The sequence below is a fragment of the Elgaria multicarinata genome, chromosome 7 (genome assembly GCF_023053635.1).
Source record: "Elgaria multicarinata webbii isolate HBS135686 ecotype San Diego chromosome 7, rElgMul1.1.pri, whole genome shotgun sequence".
Classification (NCBI taxonomy): domain Eukaryota; kingdom Metazoa; phylum Chordata; class Lepidosauria; order Squamata; family Anguidae; genus Elgaria; species Elgaria multicarinata.
The window spans coordinates 27,572,233-27,587,377 of NC_086177.1; the positions used below are offsets into that span (position 1 = coordinate 27,572,233).

At 45.8% G+C, this 15,145-nt stretch overlaps 1 protein-coding gene across 1 annotated transcript in view; it reads left to right on the forward strand.

Moving 5' to 3' along the window:
- The first annotated feature begins 1,339 nt into the window (after positions 1 to 1,339).
- PHLPP1 (PH domain and leucine rich repeat protein phosphatase 1) overlaps positions 1,340 to 15,145 on the forward strand; it is a 188,752-nt gene continuing 174,946 nt past the window's right edge. The window contains exons 1-2 of the mRNA XM_063130009.1: positions 1,340 to 2,152; positions 2,423 to 2,951. Of these exons, the coding sequence (XP_062986079.1) occupies positions 1,340 to 2,152; positions 2,423 to 2,951 (1,342 nt within the window). The remainder of the gene's footprint in view (positions 2,153 to 2,422; positions 2,952 to 15,145) is intronic.

A 15,145-nucleotide genomic window follows, 5' to 3' on the forward strand; every position in this document is an offset into this window, starting at 1 on the left:
GGTGTGGCCAGGGCTGGAGCCAAAGTCAGCCAGGGTCCACATAAAACTTGGCTGAGGTCTGCATATGGCCCTTGGACTGCAGATTCCTCACCTGTGGTATAACAGAGGTGAACAATAACAGGGTATATATGCATGAGGAGTGAGAAAACAAAGCCAGAAAAGTTAATCATAGGAATGTGGCAGGCAGACTCCAGCATAATTGGGCTGATGGGTTGTTTTAATTTATTTTCCAAAGTGTGGTAGTGTGCCCTGACACACAGTTTGTGAATTATTGTTGAAAATCCTGTCTGACCCTTCGCCACTGAAGAAATATTAGCAAGCTGATGAAAACCAATAATCACATCCATTAGCTTAACTTAAGTCCCATTCATTTCAAAGAGACTAGTCTAGGTAGGACCACCGATGGATTTCACGTCTGTTTACAACTGAAACAAACTTCCCTCGACCTCTGCGGTGCATTCAATGCTTCGGCTGTGAAGTATAAACCTCAGGCCGTTTTGTGAAGTTACGCTTTGCTTCCATTAAACGAGTCCCTACTTGACAACCTCTCTGGACTGTTACGTGCGGATGTTCGAACCCGCACAAAATCCTATGCAATTATACGTAGAGGTAAAGGGCGTCCAGGTACGGAGAAGAGTCAAGGGCAATTGCAACACAGGCACTAGGAACGGCAAGGGCGGGGGAGATTGGGCGGCAGGAAAAAAACGAAGAAGGGAGCGAACGCTTTCTCTCCCGCCCAGTAAATGTATGCGTGATGGTTTATGGGAAGTGTAGTCTACACTTCTCGCAACTTGCGGGGCAGGGCTGAAGCCGAGAACTACGTTTCCCGGCCACCCTTTCAGAGCTCGATTCCTTCCCACTTTTCTTCATCTTGGGCGCAAATTGTCACGTTTTGTTTATCACTGGAGCTCCGCCCTTCCCGACCTCACGAGGGATGGCGTCACCGCTCATGAATATTGAGAAGGCGTCCGAATGGCGTTGCTAATATAGGGAGGGAACGAGCAAGAGGAAAAAAAGAGAGAGAGATTACACCCCTTAGTGGGGCCTGCTTTAATTAATATTCATAAGGAGCCTCCGAAGGAGAGGCCAGGCTGGGTGGGAGGGAAGAAGGAGGAGGAAGAGGCGGTGGCGCTGCTGGCCGGCCGCGGCTACTGATTCTCTCTCTCCCTCTCGCAGTCCCTAATGGCGCTCGCGACAAGGGCGGCAGCAGCAGCAGCAGCTGTGCGGCGGCGGGGCTGAGCCGAATGGAACGCGGAGACACCGACGGAATGTTCGCAATGGCTACATAATCCCGCTCCCCCTCCCCCCTCCGGAACGCGGCGTGTCCGGGCGTTCTACAATGGAACCTGCGCAGCAACCCCAGCATGGGAGCCGAGAAGCGCCGCCGGCCCCGATGGTCGCCAAGGGGGAGCGGCCGGGCAACTTGGGCCAGGCAGCCCCCGGCGCCGAAAGCAGCGGCGGCATAGGGGGACCCAGCACACTGGAAGGCGGCAAAGGAACAGCCGCCACTGTCGTAGCACCGGCGGGTGTAGTCGGGGGCCAGCAACAGCCGCGGCGAAGAAAGCGCGGGGCCGTGGCTGCTGGAGCCGGCTGCGGTGCTTCGCTCGCCCTGGCGGCCAACGGGACTCCGGCGGCGGCTGTTCCCAGCGGCGCCAACTCCCTGCTGTTGCGGAGGGGACGACTGAAGAGGAACCTCTCGGCCGCCGCCGCCGCCTCCTCCTCGTCGCCGTCTTCCTCCTCCTCCTCCCCGGCTGCTCCGGCCGCCGCGGCTGCCTCGCTGGGCACCCGCAGCTTGGATCGGAAGACGTTGCTTCTGCTGCCCAAGCCGCCTCGGCAGCTCCAGCCGCTCCAGCCGCCCGAGCGAGACTGGGTGCGGCGGGACCTCCAGCGGGGATGCGTCCATGTCTACTACTACCACCACCACCACCATCACCACCACCAACAGCGGGGCGGCGGGGGCGGCGGTTGCTACCTGCTGCCGGTGCTTTGCACCCTGGAGACCACCGCGGCCGAGGTGGCGTCTCGGCTCCTGCAGCTCGGACACCGGGGAGGAGGGAGCAGCGCCGTCCGGGTCTTGGGGAAGGCAGCGGCGACAGGAGCGGAGGCTCGCCTTCCCCATGAAGGAGAAGAGGACGACGACGACGAGGATTTGGCAGCAGAACCGTCAACCGCCCCCGGCGGGAGAGAAGACCCGATGGAAGCGTCGGCTTCTCCGGCGGGCAGTCTAACCCCGGCCCCGGCCGGGAGAAGGCCGCGAAACCGCCGAGGGACCCCTAACGGCTTGGGGGGCGGGGAGGCGTTTCCCCGGCCCGGGCGCCTGGCGCTCAGCGGCGGGGAGAGCAGCCGGGCCGGGGGCCGGCCCAGCCTTTCGCCCTCCGATTGCAGCCCCGGACGGGCCTTCCCGCCGCTGCCCCCCACGGAGCTCTACCTGTCGGGCCCGCCGCTCTCTTGCCCATCCCTCCTGGGGGGTTCCGACACCGAGAGCTTCAGCCCCAGCGCCGAGAGCGCCTCCGACCGGCTGGATCCCTACAGCGGCGGCGGCGGCTCCTCGTCCTCTTCGGAGGACTTGGAGGCGGACCCGGCTCCGCCGGCCACGGCGGACGAAGAAGGGGAAGGATCGGGGCCTGGCAGGAGCCAGCGGCGGCGGCCGGGCGACCTGCCCTCGGTGCGCGCTGCGGACACGCGGGCGGGGAGAGCTTCGGGGGAGTCCCCCGGCGACGGCAAGGCGCTGGCGGGAGATTCCTCTCCGTCCGGGGAAGCCGCCTTTCCGAAGCCGCCGGCGGCCTTATATGTGCAACTCCATGGGGAGACCGCCCGCAGGCTGGAAGCGCACGAGAAGCCCCTACAGATCCAAAACGACTACCTCTCCCAGCTGGGCTTCCGGGACCTGTGGCGGGTGCAGGAGGAGGGCATGGACTCGGAGACGGGCTGCCTCATCCGCTTCTATGCAGGTGGGTGAAGAATGAATGGGAGGTGTGTGTGTTGGGTTCACTGGGGCGTGTGAATAATCCGTTACCGGCCGGCCGGCCTGCTCGTGGGGTTGTTACTTCTCTCTCAGTCTAACGCACAGGAGTGGAGGAAAGGAGGAGTTAAATCGGATCTCTTGCAGCTGCCCTGTCTGAACATTTACTACAGAATAATTAGCCCGATGGAGAATGAGTGTGTGTGTGTGTAGGCAATGTGTCAATGTGGGAAGCGAGAAGTTAAGCTTCGGGGTGTGTGGGAGTTTTGGGAGAGGACTGCAATCACGTTCTGTGATGCACACCACTGGTAAATGCTCATGATGGATTCTCCTGTCCCCGTGTTGGCTTTGTCAAGCTTTGGAAGCTTTCCAAGACAGAGGTTAGAAACGTTTGGGTTTTGATCCCTTTGTCTTCCTTTTTCAGACTGTTTGTAATTGGATAAGGAACATGGAGACGTAATAGTAGCTTTCTTTCTTTCTAAAGATTACTTAGGGAAGATCTTTTTAAAAATATAACCTTTTATACATTGAAACCTGTTTGCTCTTCAGGTGACTTTTTTTGGGTGCAGGTACCTTTAACAAATGTGTGAAGGTCTTTCCTCTGAGATTTTCCTTGTGCTACAATAAGTGGAGAAGATGAACTCCATTTGAATTGGGGTAGGGGTGGACTTGCTTCTGTGTAAATGTGGTTAGGATTGAGATACCATTGTATGGAACTACTTTACAAACACAACACCGCCCCCCCCCTTTAGGTGTAGCAGGTGAGCTTTACTTGTGAGGTTGCTTTGTTGGTCTTAAAAGATCAGACCTAAATCCCTTCATTGTGTTTTTTAATTGATACCTGTTTCTCTGGCCACCTGCGCTGGAATGAGCTAGTCATCTTTCAAGTTGTATGTGGCTTTCTCCTCTGGCCAAAATACATAGGGGAGACTTGTAGGTGGAAAGAAGGGTTTTTTGTTCCCTCATTACAAAAATGGCTTATTCCCAGTTTGTCATACATGTTGCTTGTACAGGGCAAAAGTACATACACATGGACAAACTAAGCCTTAGATTTGTCTGAAATTACTGGCCTGGTTCAGACAACACGCTAAATCATGCTGCTTAAACACAAAATGTTTAACAGAATGTATTGACTAGGGTGACCAAATGAAAAGGAGGACAGGGCTCCTGTATCTTTAACAGTTGCATAGAAAAGGGAATTTCAGCAGGTGTCATTTGTATATTTGGGGAACCTGGTGAAATTTCCTCTTCATCACAACAGTTAAAGCTGCAGGTGCCCTGCCCTCTTTTAAATCTGGTCACTCTAGTATAGCTCCTGCAGCTTTAACTGTTGTGATGAAGAGGGAATTTCACCAGGTTCTCCATGTATAAAAATGACACCTGCTGAAATTCCCTTTTCAATACAACTGTTAAAGATACAAGAGCCCTGTCCTCCTTTTCATATGGTCACCCTAGTATTGACCTTAGCATGTTGTCTGAACCAGGCCACAGAGCCTTACTGTATATAATGTATGACTACCTATCTTTTGTAAATGGATGGGCTTAGAAATCTAAGGCCAAAGTCCAGAAGTCAGCCCAGGCACTCCTGGGCTTGTGTTTCTTTAACCCCCTCCCCCCCCCCCCCCCCCGCTGAGTGGCAGATGGTAAGGAGCTCCTAAATAGGTTAATATGTCATAGAGGTCTCATCAAATGAACAAGACACTCAAAACATGCACTCACAACCCCTTCACTGCCTGAGTGCAAGTCCTCGGGCTAACCTGAGGTTGTGTGTACAGTTCCACCATAATTGCATGAGCGCATTCTACTGAGATGGTTGGACTTTACAGTTATGTGCAGTTAAGGTTGCCTCCTTAATAAGGACCAGAGACAGGGTTTTAGTCTGTGAGTGTGACTGAATAGGGTAGATCTGTGTAACAATTAACACAAGAGTACCCAAGTGAACCTTAGTTCACAAAAACATATGCCAGAATAATTTTGTTAGCTGTTAAGGTGCTGCAAGACTTTGTAGGTGATGACAGTGTTAGGTTCATGTGTATGACTGTTATAGGGGTGTCCTTAACTGTCTGAAAATTGCACATAGGAATGTGAATCATGCTCTAAATGACTCTTTGTATAGGAGAAGGAGAAACTGTGCTGTAGCATAATTGATCTTCCTCCTGTTAAGGCTCAGTAGATCTGGGGTTAAACTGGCTATACTGTGCAAAATGTGAAAGGCAAAACCTACACCTCTGAGCAAGCCAAGCTTCTTCTGACAAAAGCATGTGCTTTGATTTATTGAACTACTTTGGAATGTTGACATCCACAGAGGTGAATCAAGCCCACCAGCCTTTTATTTGTATTGAGAACCTGTTGGGTTCCTGATCATCTCCCCTGTTTTTTTCAGTCCCACTTCCAGGTGGGCTGATAGGTGAATCCAGACTGTGGCTGCACTGTATGCTCCTTGGAAATTCTCCTTTTAATAAGCTTCCTTTAAAGAATTGGGTTTTGTCTTAATAATAAGGCAGCTTGTGGCCCTCCAGCAGTTACACCTCCCATTATCCATCACCATTGGCTGTGCTGGCTAGGGCTGATTGGAGTTGTTGGCCAACATATCTGGAAGGCCATAAACTTGCCCACTTCTGGTCTTTACATAGATTGCAGAGAGTTGTAGAACAGGAAGCCAGGGTTCCAAATCTCATCTTGCATGTGTATTCATATGCAACTGATAAGATCTTCATATCTGAAATCTCAATGGCTTTCTCTTGTATACTGCTTTCTGTCCTATAAGCAGCTACAAGTATTGAGGCATTCTTTCACTATCTGTTAGAGGACCCTTTGAAGTAATCGGTAATGATGGACAGTGTGGCATAGTGGTTAGTGTTAGACTAGATAATGCTTTTGACCGCCATTATTAGTACCTCATGCCAGTCTCTCATCATAACCTAACTTACATGGTTGTTCTGAGGAGAAAAAAAAGGTGTGTGTGTATATATATATATATATATATATATATGTATGTATGTGGGGGTGGGGGAAAACTTTGTATGCCTCCTTGAGCTTCTTGTGAGAAATATCTATTGTTATAAGCTATGCCTGTATATCTATTGGGATATGCTGTGATCCCAAGTAATCCTCACCTAGCAAGACTACTCCACATGGTGTGAAACTTAGCAGTTGCTTGAATTTGTAGGCTTTTTCAGCTGATTAGTAGCTATTGCATAGTTGAATTATGAATATGATTTTTTTTTTGTCCAGTACATAAAATCCTTTGCCTTCTAGAGAGATAACAAATAAAATAATTACCTCAGTTGCTTCTGTTCAATTTAGTGCACATACGGGCATCATATAGCTTGCAGATGAAAGAATTTTGGCTATAGGTAGGGGTTGCTGATGCAAACATGCATCAGACTCCTGTACCTCTTTAATAGTAGCACAACAGTGGGGAGTTCAGTAGCTGTAACTACCAAAATTCCCTATACCCAAGTACTGAAGCTTCAGAAACCACATTCTCCTTTCAATCTAACTCTGTTAGTATGTGGTTGTGATGCTCCCAAGTGTGGATTTCACTGGCCCATTTAAAACTTGCTTAAAATAGCTGCATCCTATGGACTTAAGCGCACATGGGAAATTTTGTTTAATAAGTATTTTTACCCTCTTGCTTACTCTGCCAAAGAATAACTGCAGAGAGCTGTTTGCCTTTAGGTAGCTGCAAGCATAAGTTTAAAAGCTGTGGCTAGAGGTAATTCACCAGAATAAGGGACAATTTGCTTGTTATGGCAGCAGATCTTGAGTTAATTAACCCACAATTTGCTGAGATGCATGTTGCATGTGAAGTGCTTCTGTTTTCTCTTAACAACCTCCGGTCAGCCTGATTGCAAGTTGTGAGTGTGATGTACAGACCCAGACAACTGGATTGTTTGAGGGCTAAGGGACTGAACAGTTAACCCAGCAACACACCATGGGTTAACTGTTGGGTTGTATTGGAGGTTTTTTACAGATCCTCAGTCCCCTCACTCTGAAACGCCCCTTCCCTCTCCGATCCAGGAATCCAAAACATCCAATGTCCCCCAGACACTATCTAGGGACCGTAAGATTGCTCTCCTAGTGACTCTCTATTAAGGAATATTAGTATTCTTCTTGCTCTGTTGGAGCTGTCTTCTTCTGTTATTATTATAATTTATTTATCACTTGCCATCTCAAAAGACCTCTCTAAGCAGTCTCTGAATGAGGTGCCAGTTTGGAAGAACTGTCCATTCCCATTAACTGAGATCTCATTATTCAAATTGGGTACTTACAAGTATTAAAAGAGTTATAAAGATATTTACTGTTTTATTCCTGAGTCTTAGTCCTGTTTTTAATGCAGAATGAACTGTTTTGTTTTTAGAATCAAAGAGGTGTGCGCGCACATGTTAACCTAGAGACTTGTGTAACCTTTATTATAATGTTTTAGGAAGAAAAGGACTCATCAAAGATGAACTTTCCACTGCAAAATCTATTTATAACCACCAACCATGTAATACATATCATGACTTATAGATGTCATTCAACTTTGAACTGCTTGTTCAGCTATAGCTGTCTAGCTTTACGCAAAATGAGCAATTCAGATTTCTCCCCCACCCCCACTTTGAAATTCTTTATTTTTCAGGATGACCTGACTTAATTCTAGGGATGTTTTTGTGTCATGAAAAGGCTATATAGTCTGACAATGTCCTATTTTAGTCAGAATGAATGATGACTTAAATAGGTGCATGCTTTCAGTCATTCTCTCTTACGTGGCAGGCTTGATTTCTGAATTGCTCCGACCTCTCTTTCTCTTTAGCTTAATCCTCATGCAAATAGGTTTTTCAATGAAACTAGCAGTAAACAGCTTTACATTGCACAAGTTAAACTATGGAATTCACTGCCACAAGATGTAGTGATGGCTACTAATTTGGATGGCTTTAAAAGGGGGTTGGATAAATTTCTGAGGGAGCCTAGCAATAGCAACTAGTTCTGATGGCTATGTGCTACCTCCAGTATCAGAGGCAGTAAGTCTATATACACCAGTTTCTGGGGAACATGGGCAGTAGGGTGCTGTTGCACTGTGTCCTGCTTGTGAGTCCCTGGTCAACAGTGAGTTGACCATTGTGTGAACGGAGTGCTGGACTAGATGGACCATTGGGGTGATCCAGTATGGCTCTTCTTATGTTCTTAAGTGACTTCATGTATAGCCCTTATGGCAGCGGTACAAAGTCTCAGACCTGGGGGCCAAATCTGGACTGCCTGAGGACCCATTCTGGCCCTCCAGGGATCCCCTCTTGCCTCTTTCTGTCCAACCTTTGGTTTCCTTGTTTTTGTGCAATGTTCTCCCCCTTCTAAAGGTTGAAATGCATCTCCCAAGGCTTAGTGACTGGCAGTAAGAATCTTAGGCTGAAATATAAGGGCATTTATGGATCTGTCCCCTTTGTGTTTGACCCTGCCCAACACTGAAATATGCCCCCTCCCCCCCCCAGAGCTTCTCTAAAAATAAATTTCTCCTCGGGCTAAAAGACCTTCAACGCTACTGTCTTCAACCCTACTGCCTAGTGCAAGGCAGGCAACTGGTGGTCCTTGGCCTAATTTTATGCAACCGTTGTCTAATTATCATAGAATCATAGAATAGTAGATTTAAAAGGGCGCTATAAGGCCATCAAGTCCAACCCTCTGCTCAATGCAGGAATCAGAGAATCACATTACAAAAGTCCTCCACAAGCAATCAGCTCAGATCTCTGACAAGAATATTTTGTCTTTGTCAGGACTCCCTCACCTCAGGCCTTAGCTAGACCTACCTTTTGTTCCGGGACAGAGGAGGGGAGATCTTGTGTTGGGATTAACGTGAGATCTCTCCCCCATTTACACGTAAGGCACGACAACCTCAGGAAGAGAGGCATTGCGCCCGCCAGGCTCAGCCCAAACGGGAGAGCTATATCCTGGGGCAAGGGAGGGATGATCCCTCCCTGATCCCGGGATCCCCTGTGTGTCATGTGGACGGATCTAGCCTGGTCTAGCTAAGGCCTCAGACTCCTTTTTACCTTTCTCTTTAAAGAATCCTAACCGTGAATGCAGTGGGTATACGGCTGCCCACTCAGTGGATTATTTTTCCTTTCTGTTACCACCTCTGGGCATCACCCTTTTACTCTCCCACTGGTTATGTGATTCTCTGACCCTTCATGGTCCCACAGCAATCAGCTTGGCACTCTGTGCTCCTTTTTATTCATCCTTTTTCTTTACCGCTGCTACCATATAACTCAGTACCTTATCTCAGGTAGTTAAAGAATCCAATCCAGTGTGAAACAAAATATCTTTTATTTAACAAGAAGTAAGTTCATGCATTTTATCAATTTTGTGGTTTCATTTGTTTCAGTACTTGGTTGTTATAATGCAGTTGTCATGTGTCCTTGCCTACTCTACCCTCTGAAGTCAAATCTAACTCCTTTTCCCTCTTATTCCCACAACAATAAAACACAGACCCTACACTGATCTAACCTCTTCAGCACACTAACCCCAACGCTTTCTCCCTCCCAACTACTAACTACCAACTAACTGTCATTCCCTTCACACACTTGAAGGCAACAGCCAATCAGCATTCACTCCAACTTTCTATTCGCTCACTCTCCCTCCCAACAGAATTAACCACTTACTAGCCTTACCATACAAAGTCCAAACAGCATTTACATCACAGATAAATAGCATAAAACAGTGAAGCATCACATCCTTCCCTTCAGTAGCCCAATGAATAGAGAGGAAATGGGGCATGGGGGGGTGAGGGGGTGGCAGAAAGAGAGAAGTGGTGACCATGCCTGGTTTGGAGTCTAGCATTGAGCCCTGAGGTAGTTGACAGAATAAAAAGGTTACCTGCTCATCTCAGTCTGTCTGCTAGCTGGTGGGCAAAATTGCTAGATGCTGCTGCTGCTTTCACTCCCTCTCCATCCTTCACTGTTAATGCTGAGGTAGTAGGCAGCCTTCCAGAATGGGCTCATCAACTTCAGTGTTGAGTGCACAAAGTTACTAGTAGCATCCCATTTTTTAACACTATGGAAGTCTGTTACAATAAATGTCAAATCCACTTGATGGTGTAGAATGAGCACTTACCTGTGATATCAGACTCCTCGTCTTGAGGCATTTGTTCTCTGTTTGACACACCACCTTTGCGAAGTCAAAAAGTATGTTTCTGCTGTCCTCTCCTTTCTGTCTGCAGTGTGCAAGTATTTGACTCTTCACAGGCGACAGCAATAGCATGCGAAAGTGTTGTATTCTGGCTCTAAAGCTGTGTTTGTAAAGTTGAAGGAGTTACCTGCATGAAAGACATTTCGCTCAAAATCTCTGATGCTCTGCTTCTTGATAGGAAGTTCATGAGTGACTTTATATATAATGTTATATAGGTTTGCATAAACATTACTTATTTTAAGCTAGAGACCCAGTATTTAAAGCTTATTCTGTATGACCTGGGTTTGTGTTAACTTTATGTAAATGTGTTAGCTTTGTATTGATATCTAGTATATTTGTTAGCTGTTTGTTTTGTGTTAGTATGATGACTATATACAAATAAACAAACTTGATCTGGTCTGATGCTTCTTCGAAAGGGCCCTCATTGGTTTCAAGGAGAATAAGGTTAAATTCTGTTCCTTATGCTTCATTAGGTAGTGAAAGCTTTGAGTTTGGGGAGAGAATGGATGAGCAGTGAATAGCTTAAGAATGATGTGTTTCTAGGTCAGACAGTGGAATAGATAGACCCTGAACACTAATAAGGTAGCATTTAATAGGGCGTCTTCAGAGTACATGGTGATCAGTACATTAGTGTGTCTGGGAATTTTACTTCAGGTCTTCACCTTTCCACAATCTTCAAAATATTGTAGTTTTAACTTAACCATAATGACCTTTTCACCAGTATTGTGGCTGGATTATTTTTATGTACGTAATGGTACTTGATAGGAATTCGTAGTTCAGTTAGAAGCCTGATTCTGGAGCTGGGAGACAGAGTAGTTCAGGTTTAGCAGAATAATCCAGAAACTTAAAGAGTGGCTGTGAAAAATTGGCCATTTGGTACCCCATTGCTACCAAGTAAATGGGGAAAAATTGAGAAATAGATTTCTTAAATCTGACCACCACGATAGCAAATGTGGTAATCATTTTGCCTGTCAGTGGGTTTCTATCCTGCCAATTTATTTACTTACTTATTTTAGTTTTATTTTATTTCTAGACCACCCAATAGCCAAAGCTCTCTGGGTGTTTCACACACACACACACACACACACACACTGATGGGGGATGTAGCTAACAGTCCTTCCTCACTTTCTATAGGGAGTTAATCTTTTACATGACACACACAGTCATCATAAAACTTCAGCAAACCCTTCCTCCTAATACACGATTGGTATGATAGTAGTGAGCTTTTTAGGCCTTTGGCATGGGATGAACAAAGAATGATTTTAGAAATTATTTTAAAAATTAGTTCACATCACTAACAAAATTGTAGGCCAGTGATTCTTAACTCCACCCCACTTAGCTCCCCTAGAATAACACAGAGGACAAGACTTGTAGTTCTCCCTCTGTCCTTAGTTTCACTGAAAGGATGCTGGGTTGAACATAGTCCCTCAGCTGTCCCTCACAATGGACACTGACCTCCTTGTGGTTGGTGTACTTTTTCTGGACTCCTGAGGTCTTCCTTCTTGTTACTTGAGGGTCAGAGTGCAGCCAAGAAGAGGTCCCATTTGTGTTCTCGTCCTGTTTCGTGAAACCAGCTACCTTCTGCTATCATTATGCCCAGAAACTATCCTGAAGAACCACCTCTGGAGTCTCAGCTAATCTTCTGCCCCTTCTTAGACTCTCCTTTTTTGGATGTGGTCGGTGTTGACCACCAGATTTAAACTGTTCCAGCTGATCACTGAAACTTTGGAACTTCGCTGTACATGCAGTTTCACTCCGGTCTCTCCGACCAATAACTTGCAATTCCTCAATATTTGCCCTTCATAAGCCAGGGATGGGAAACCTCTGGCACAGAGGCCAAATTTGGCCTAGCAAAATGGCTTACCTAGCCCGTGGCGCCTCAGACAAGATCCTTTCCTAAAGCCCTGCCTCAGGGAGAGGGGGCAGGAGACCTTTTGCTCCTCTGTTGCCTTCCCTGCATAGGGAAGGCAATAAAGGAGTGAAGATGGCTACATCTTCTTCAGCACTCTGTTGCTTTCCCTGCAATGAAGCTAGCACTTCACCGGGCTTCACTTTGCCTGGCCTTTCCCTAGCTGGGGAAAGCCCAGGTGGAACAAAGTGGCTTCCTCACTGAGGTGTCAGCTGGAGGAGTGCTCTGACTGGAAAAAGCCTGAGGGAACAAAGCAGGCTCCACAATAAGGCGCCACGGCCTGCACTTCAGCCAGGGATCCAATAATATCAGGAGTACCATCATAGTTGGGTCTCTGCCCCTTGATGTCATCTGGCCTGGGAGGGGCAATTCTGACCCAAAATGGTTCGACAACTCGGTCAATGACAGCCAATAGAATATTTGTAAATGAACTATCAAAACTTGATCTTTGAATCCTCCTGTCTGATATATAAGCTGGCAAATCTTAATTGTAAACCATTAATGTCAGAACGGCTTCTTTGGTAACGACAGTGACAACTTTACTGGCTGTTGGGAGGTTGCCAACAGTAGGCCTCAGTTAGTGGTAACCTTTTCATCTCTCCCAAATAACCATTACAAATACATTTTTAGAAATGAATTTATAAATTTTATATGACAGTTTAAATATCTTTTTTTAATCTCGCCTTACATCTTCCTTTTTGAACTCAAATTATAAACTTGTAGAACATTTAATTTCTCCCAACAGTCTTAATACCTCTTAAAATTTAATAAATGGAGACAAACGAGAGATCACAGTGAGCAAAAGCTGAAAATGAGTGTTTTGCTGTCACAACTTACTAGAGATTTCAGAATAACGTAGGCGTTTGCCAAATAATGTTTCATCTGAAATGAGGATTTATCTGTTACAGGGCTTTGGGGTATCTTAGTTGATATTTGAATGATCTTGACTATAACAATTTGTCTTGTGTAATTAACTGGGAACCAGTGTTGTCCTTGGAAACGTGGATTGCTCTTCTGTAAGTTTGCCTGTGTGCTGAAGTCTCCAGTGCCAGTTGCACATTGTCTTTAGCTTTTATCTGATCACTTCATGGCATCCACATTTCTTAAAAGCAGCCTTCCTGAAATCTATAGTGCTCGATAGAATCAGCCTTCGCTCTTATGCTTCTTGACTTGGAAATCCAAGCCTCTAAGACATGACCGCATTAGTTAAGATATGATCTCTCATATGTTTGGTGCAATATGACCATTAGGCATAATGAGGCTTGCTAACTCTTCAATTGGTCCCTATATTATTGTTACTAACCCCCCCCCCCCGCCCGAGAAGGATCTATCTTACTTTGAAACCTCTTCTATAGCTGTGTCTTTTTAACAGCAATTTGATATGCAGTGGATGAATTCAGATGATGATTTTACCAAGTCAAGCTGTGCATGTAGTTACATAGCCTGGAAGTGGAATTATACTACTTTCCCAAATTTCTGATCAGATGCAGATGTGTGGGTAAATGATTGTCTCATCATGTGGATAAATGCAAACTCTGATAAATTCTCCTGGCAAATGGTTGCCTATGTTCTCCCAATGTTTTATCACCATGCTATGAAAAGCACCCATTCACTTCTGCAGACTAAGCACCGGCTCAGAACAGGCTGTTTTTCGGATCAGTTGGCAATCCCCTCCCCATTCCTATCTGCTGGTCGGTTTTATATATTTATTTCCTTACATTTATGGCCTACTTTTCACTCTACAGCTCTAGGGTACACACCTATTAATAAAAAAATGTAAAAGAGTTTGAAATGTGATTTAAAAACTCAATCCAAAAGATGGCTTCATTCCAGGGGCAAAGCAGCATAACCTCTTATCAGTCTTCCATTTCCAAAGGCCTGAGTAAAAGGTGCATCTTGATTTGCTAGTGAAATGCATATGATGAAAGTGCCAGATGCACCCCAGAGGAGAGGGAATTCCACAACCTTGGGGCCACCACAGTGAAGACCCTTTCATGCTCCACTGCCCCATAAACTTCTGAGGGTGGCGATACTGATAATGGGGACTCTTCTGCTGATCATAGCACCCAGGCTCTTCTATAGGGCAGGAGGTGCTCTTTCAGTTATTTGGGATCCATGTCATTTAATGTTTATATGTTAACACTGGATCAGCTTAAAACTAGCTGGAGAAGAATAAGGGCCTAAAACTGAAAGTAATTTGATTTAGAGGTGATGTCACTTTTTTATTGGATTGTCTTCAAAAGAACTTCTGTTGAACTCCTTGGACTTACTTCTTAAGGCACATGGTCATGATTGCAGCCATTAATGAATACAATACTCTGAGAGAAAATGGGTTGAGTTCTGTTCTTTCTGTCCAGTTTTGTCCAGTTTCACTTTGCTTGGGCTGTTAGTCATATCTGTTAAGAGCTGCAAGGCAGTCTGCTTGGTTGATGATTCTTTTGCCTTTCATCATTGGACACTATTACTTGAAATTTTGTAACAACTCCCCTCTTGGTGATAGTGGCATTGATATACCTCGGAGCTCTCTATGCAATTAAAATATCCATCTGTTCTGCTTAGAACATTAGACGCTTCATACAATCTGTCAGTGATGTACGGCCGCATGAAAGCCTTCAGAACAGGGTAAAAGAGAACTCAAAAGCTCTGATCCAGACATTTCCCACCATCTTTGTGCTCACTTTTTGTTTACTGAACAGTGTTATCTTATTGGCTAAGCTGAAACACTACTGTGTAATTCATTTTTCCTATTAAAAAGGAAATTTGGATGAAGTTTTGCCTTACAAGACCATTGCAAAGCCAAAATTATCTGGAAATGTACTTTTTCTGAGTTTGTTTTAACATGTGTTTTGTGGGGGGAGACGGAGCTTGACCTGTTGAAACAAATGTGTATAAGTCTGTTTCTGCTGTATTTGTTCTGTGTTACAAGTGCTAAAGTAGCACTCTGCTTTGTTGTTTGGAAACAATGGTTCAGTGTTCTGGAATCCTTTCCTGAGATTGTCAGTCTTTCATATCTTGACATTCTATGAATGTCTACCTCAATAGTCTAAATAGAGGGGAGTGAGAGAGAAACTTTAGATTTATGCACCGCTTATTTTGAAAATGTGGTATGG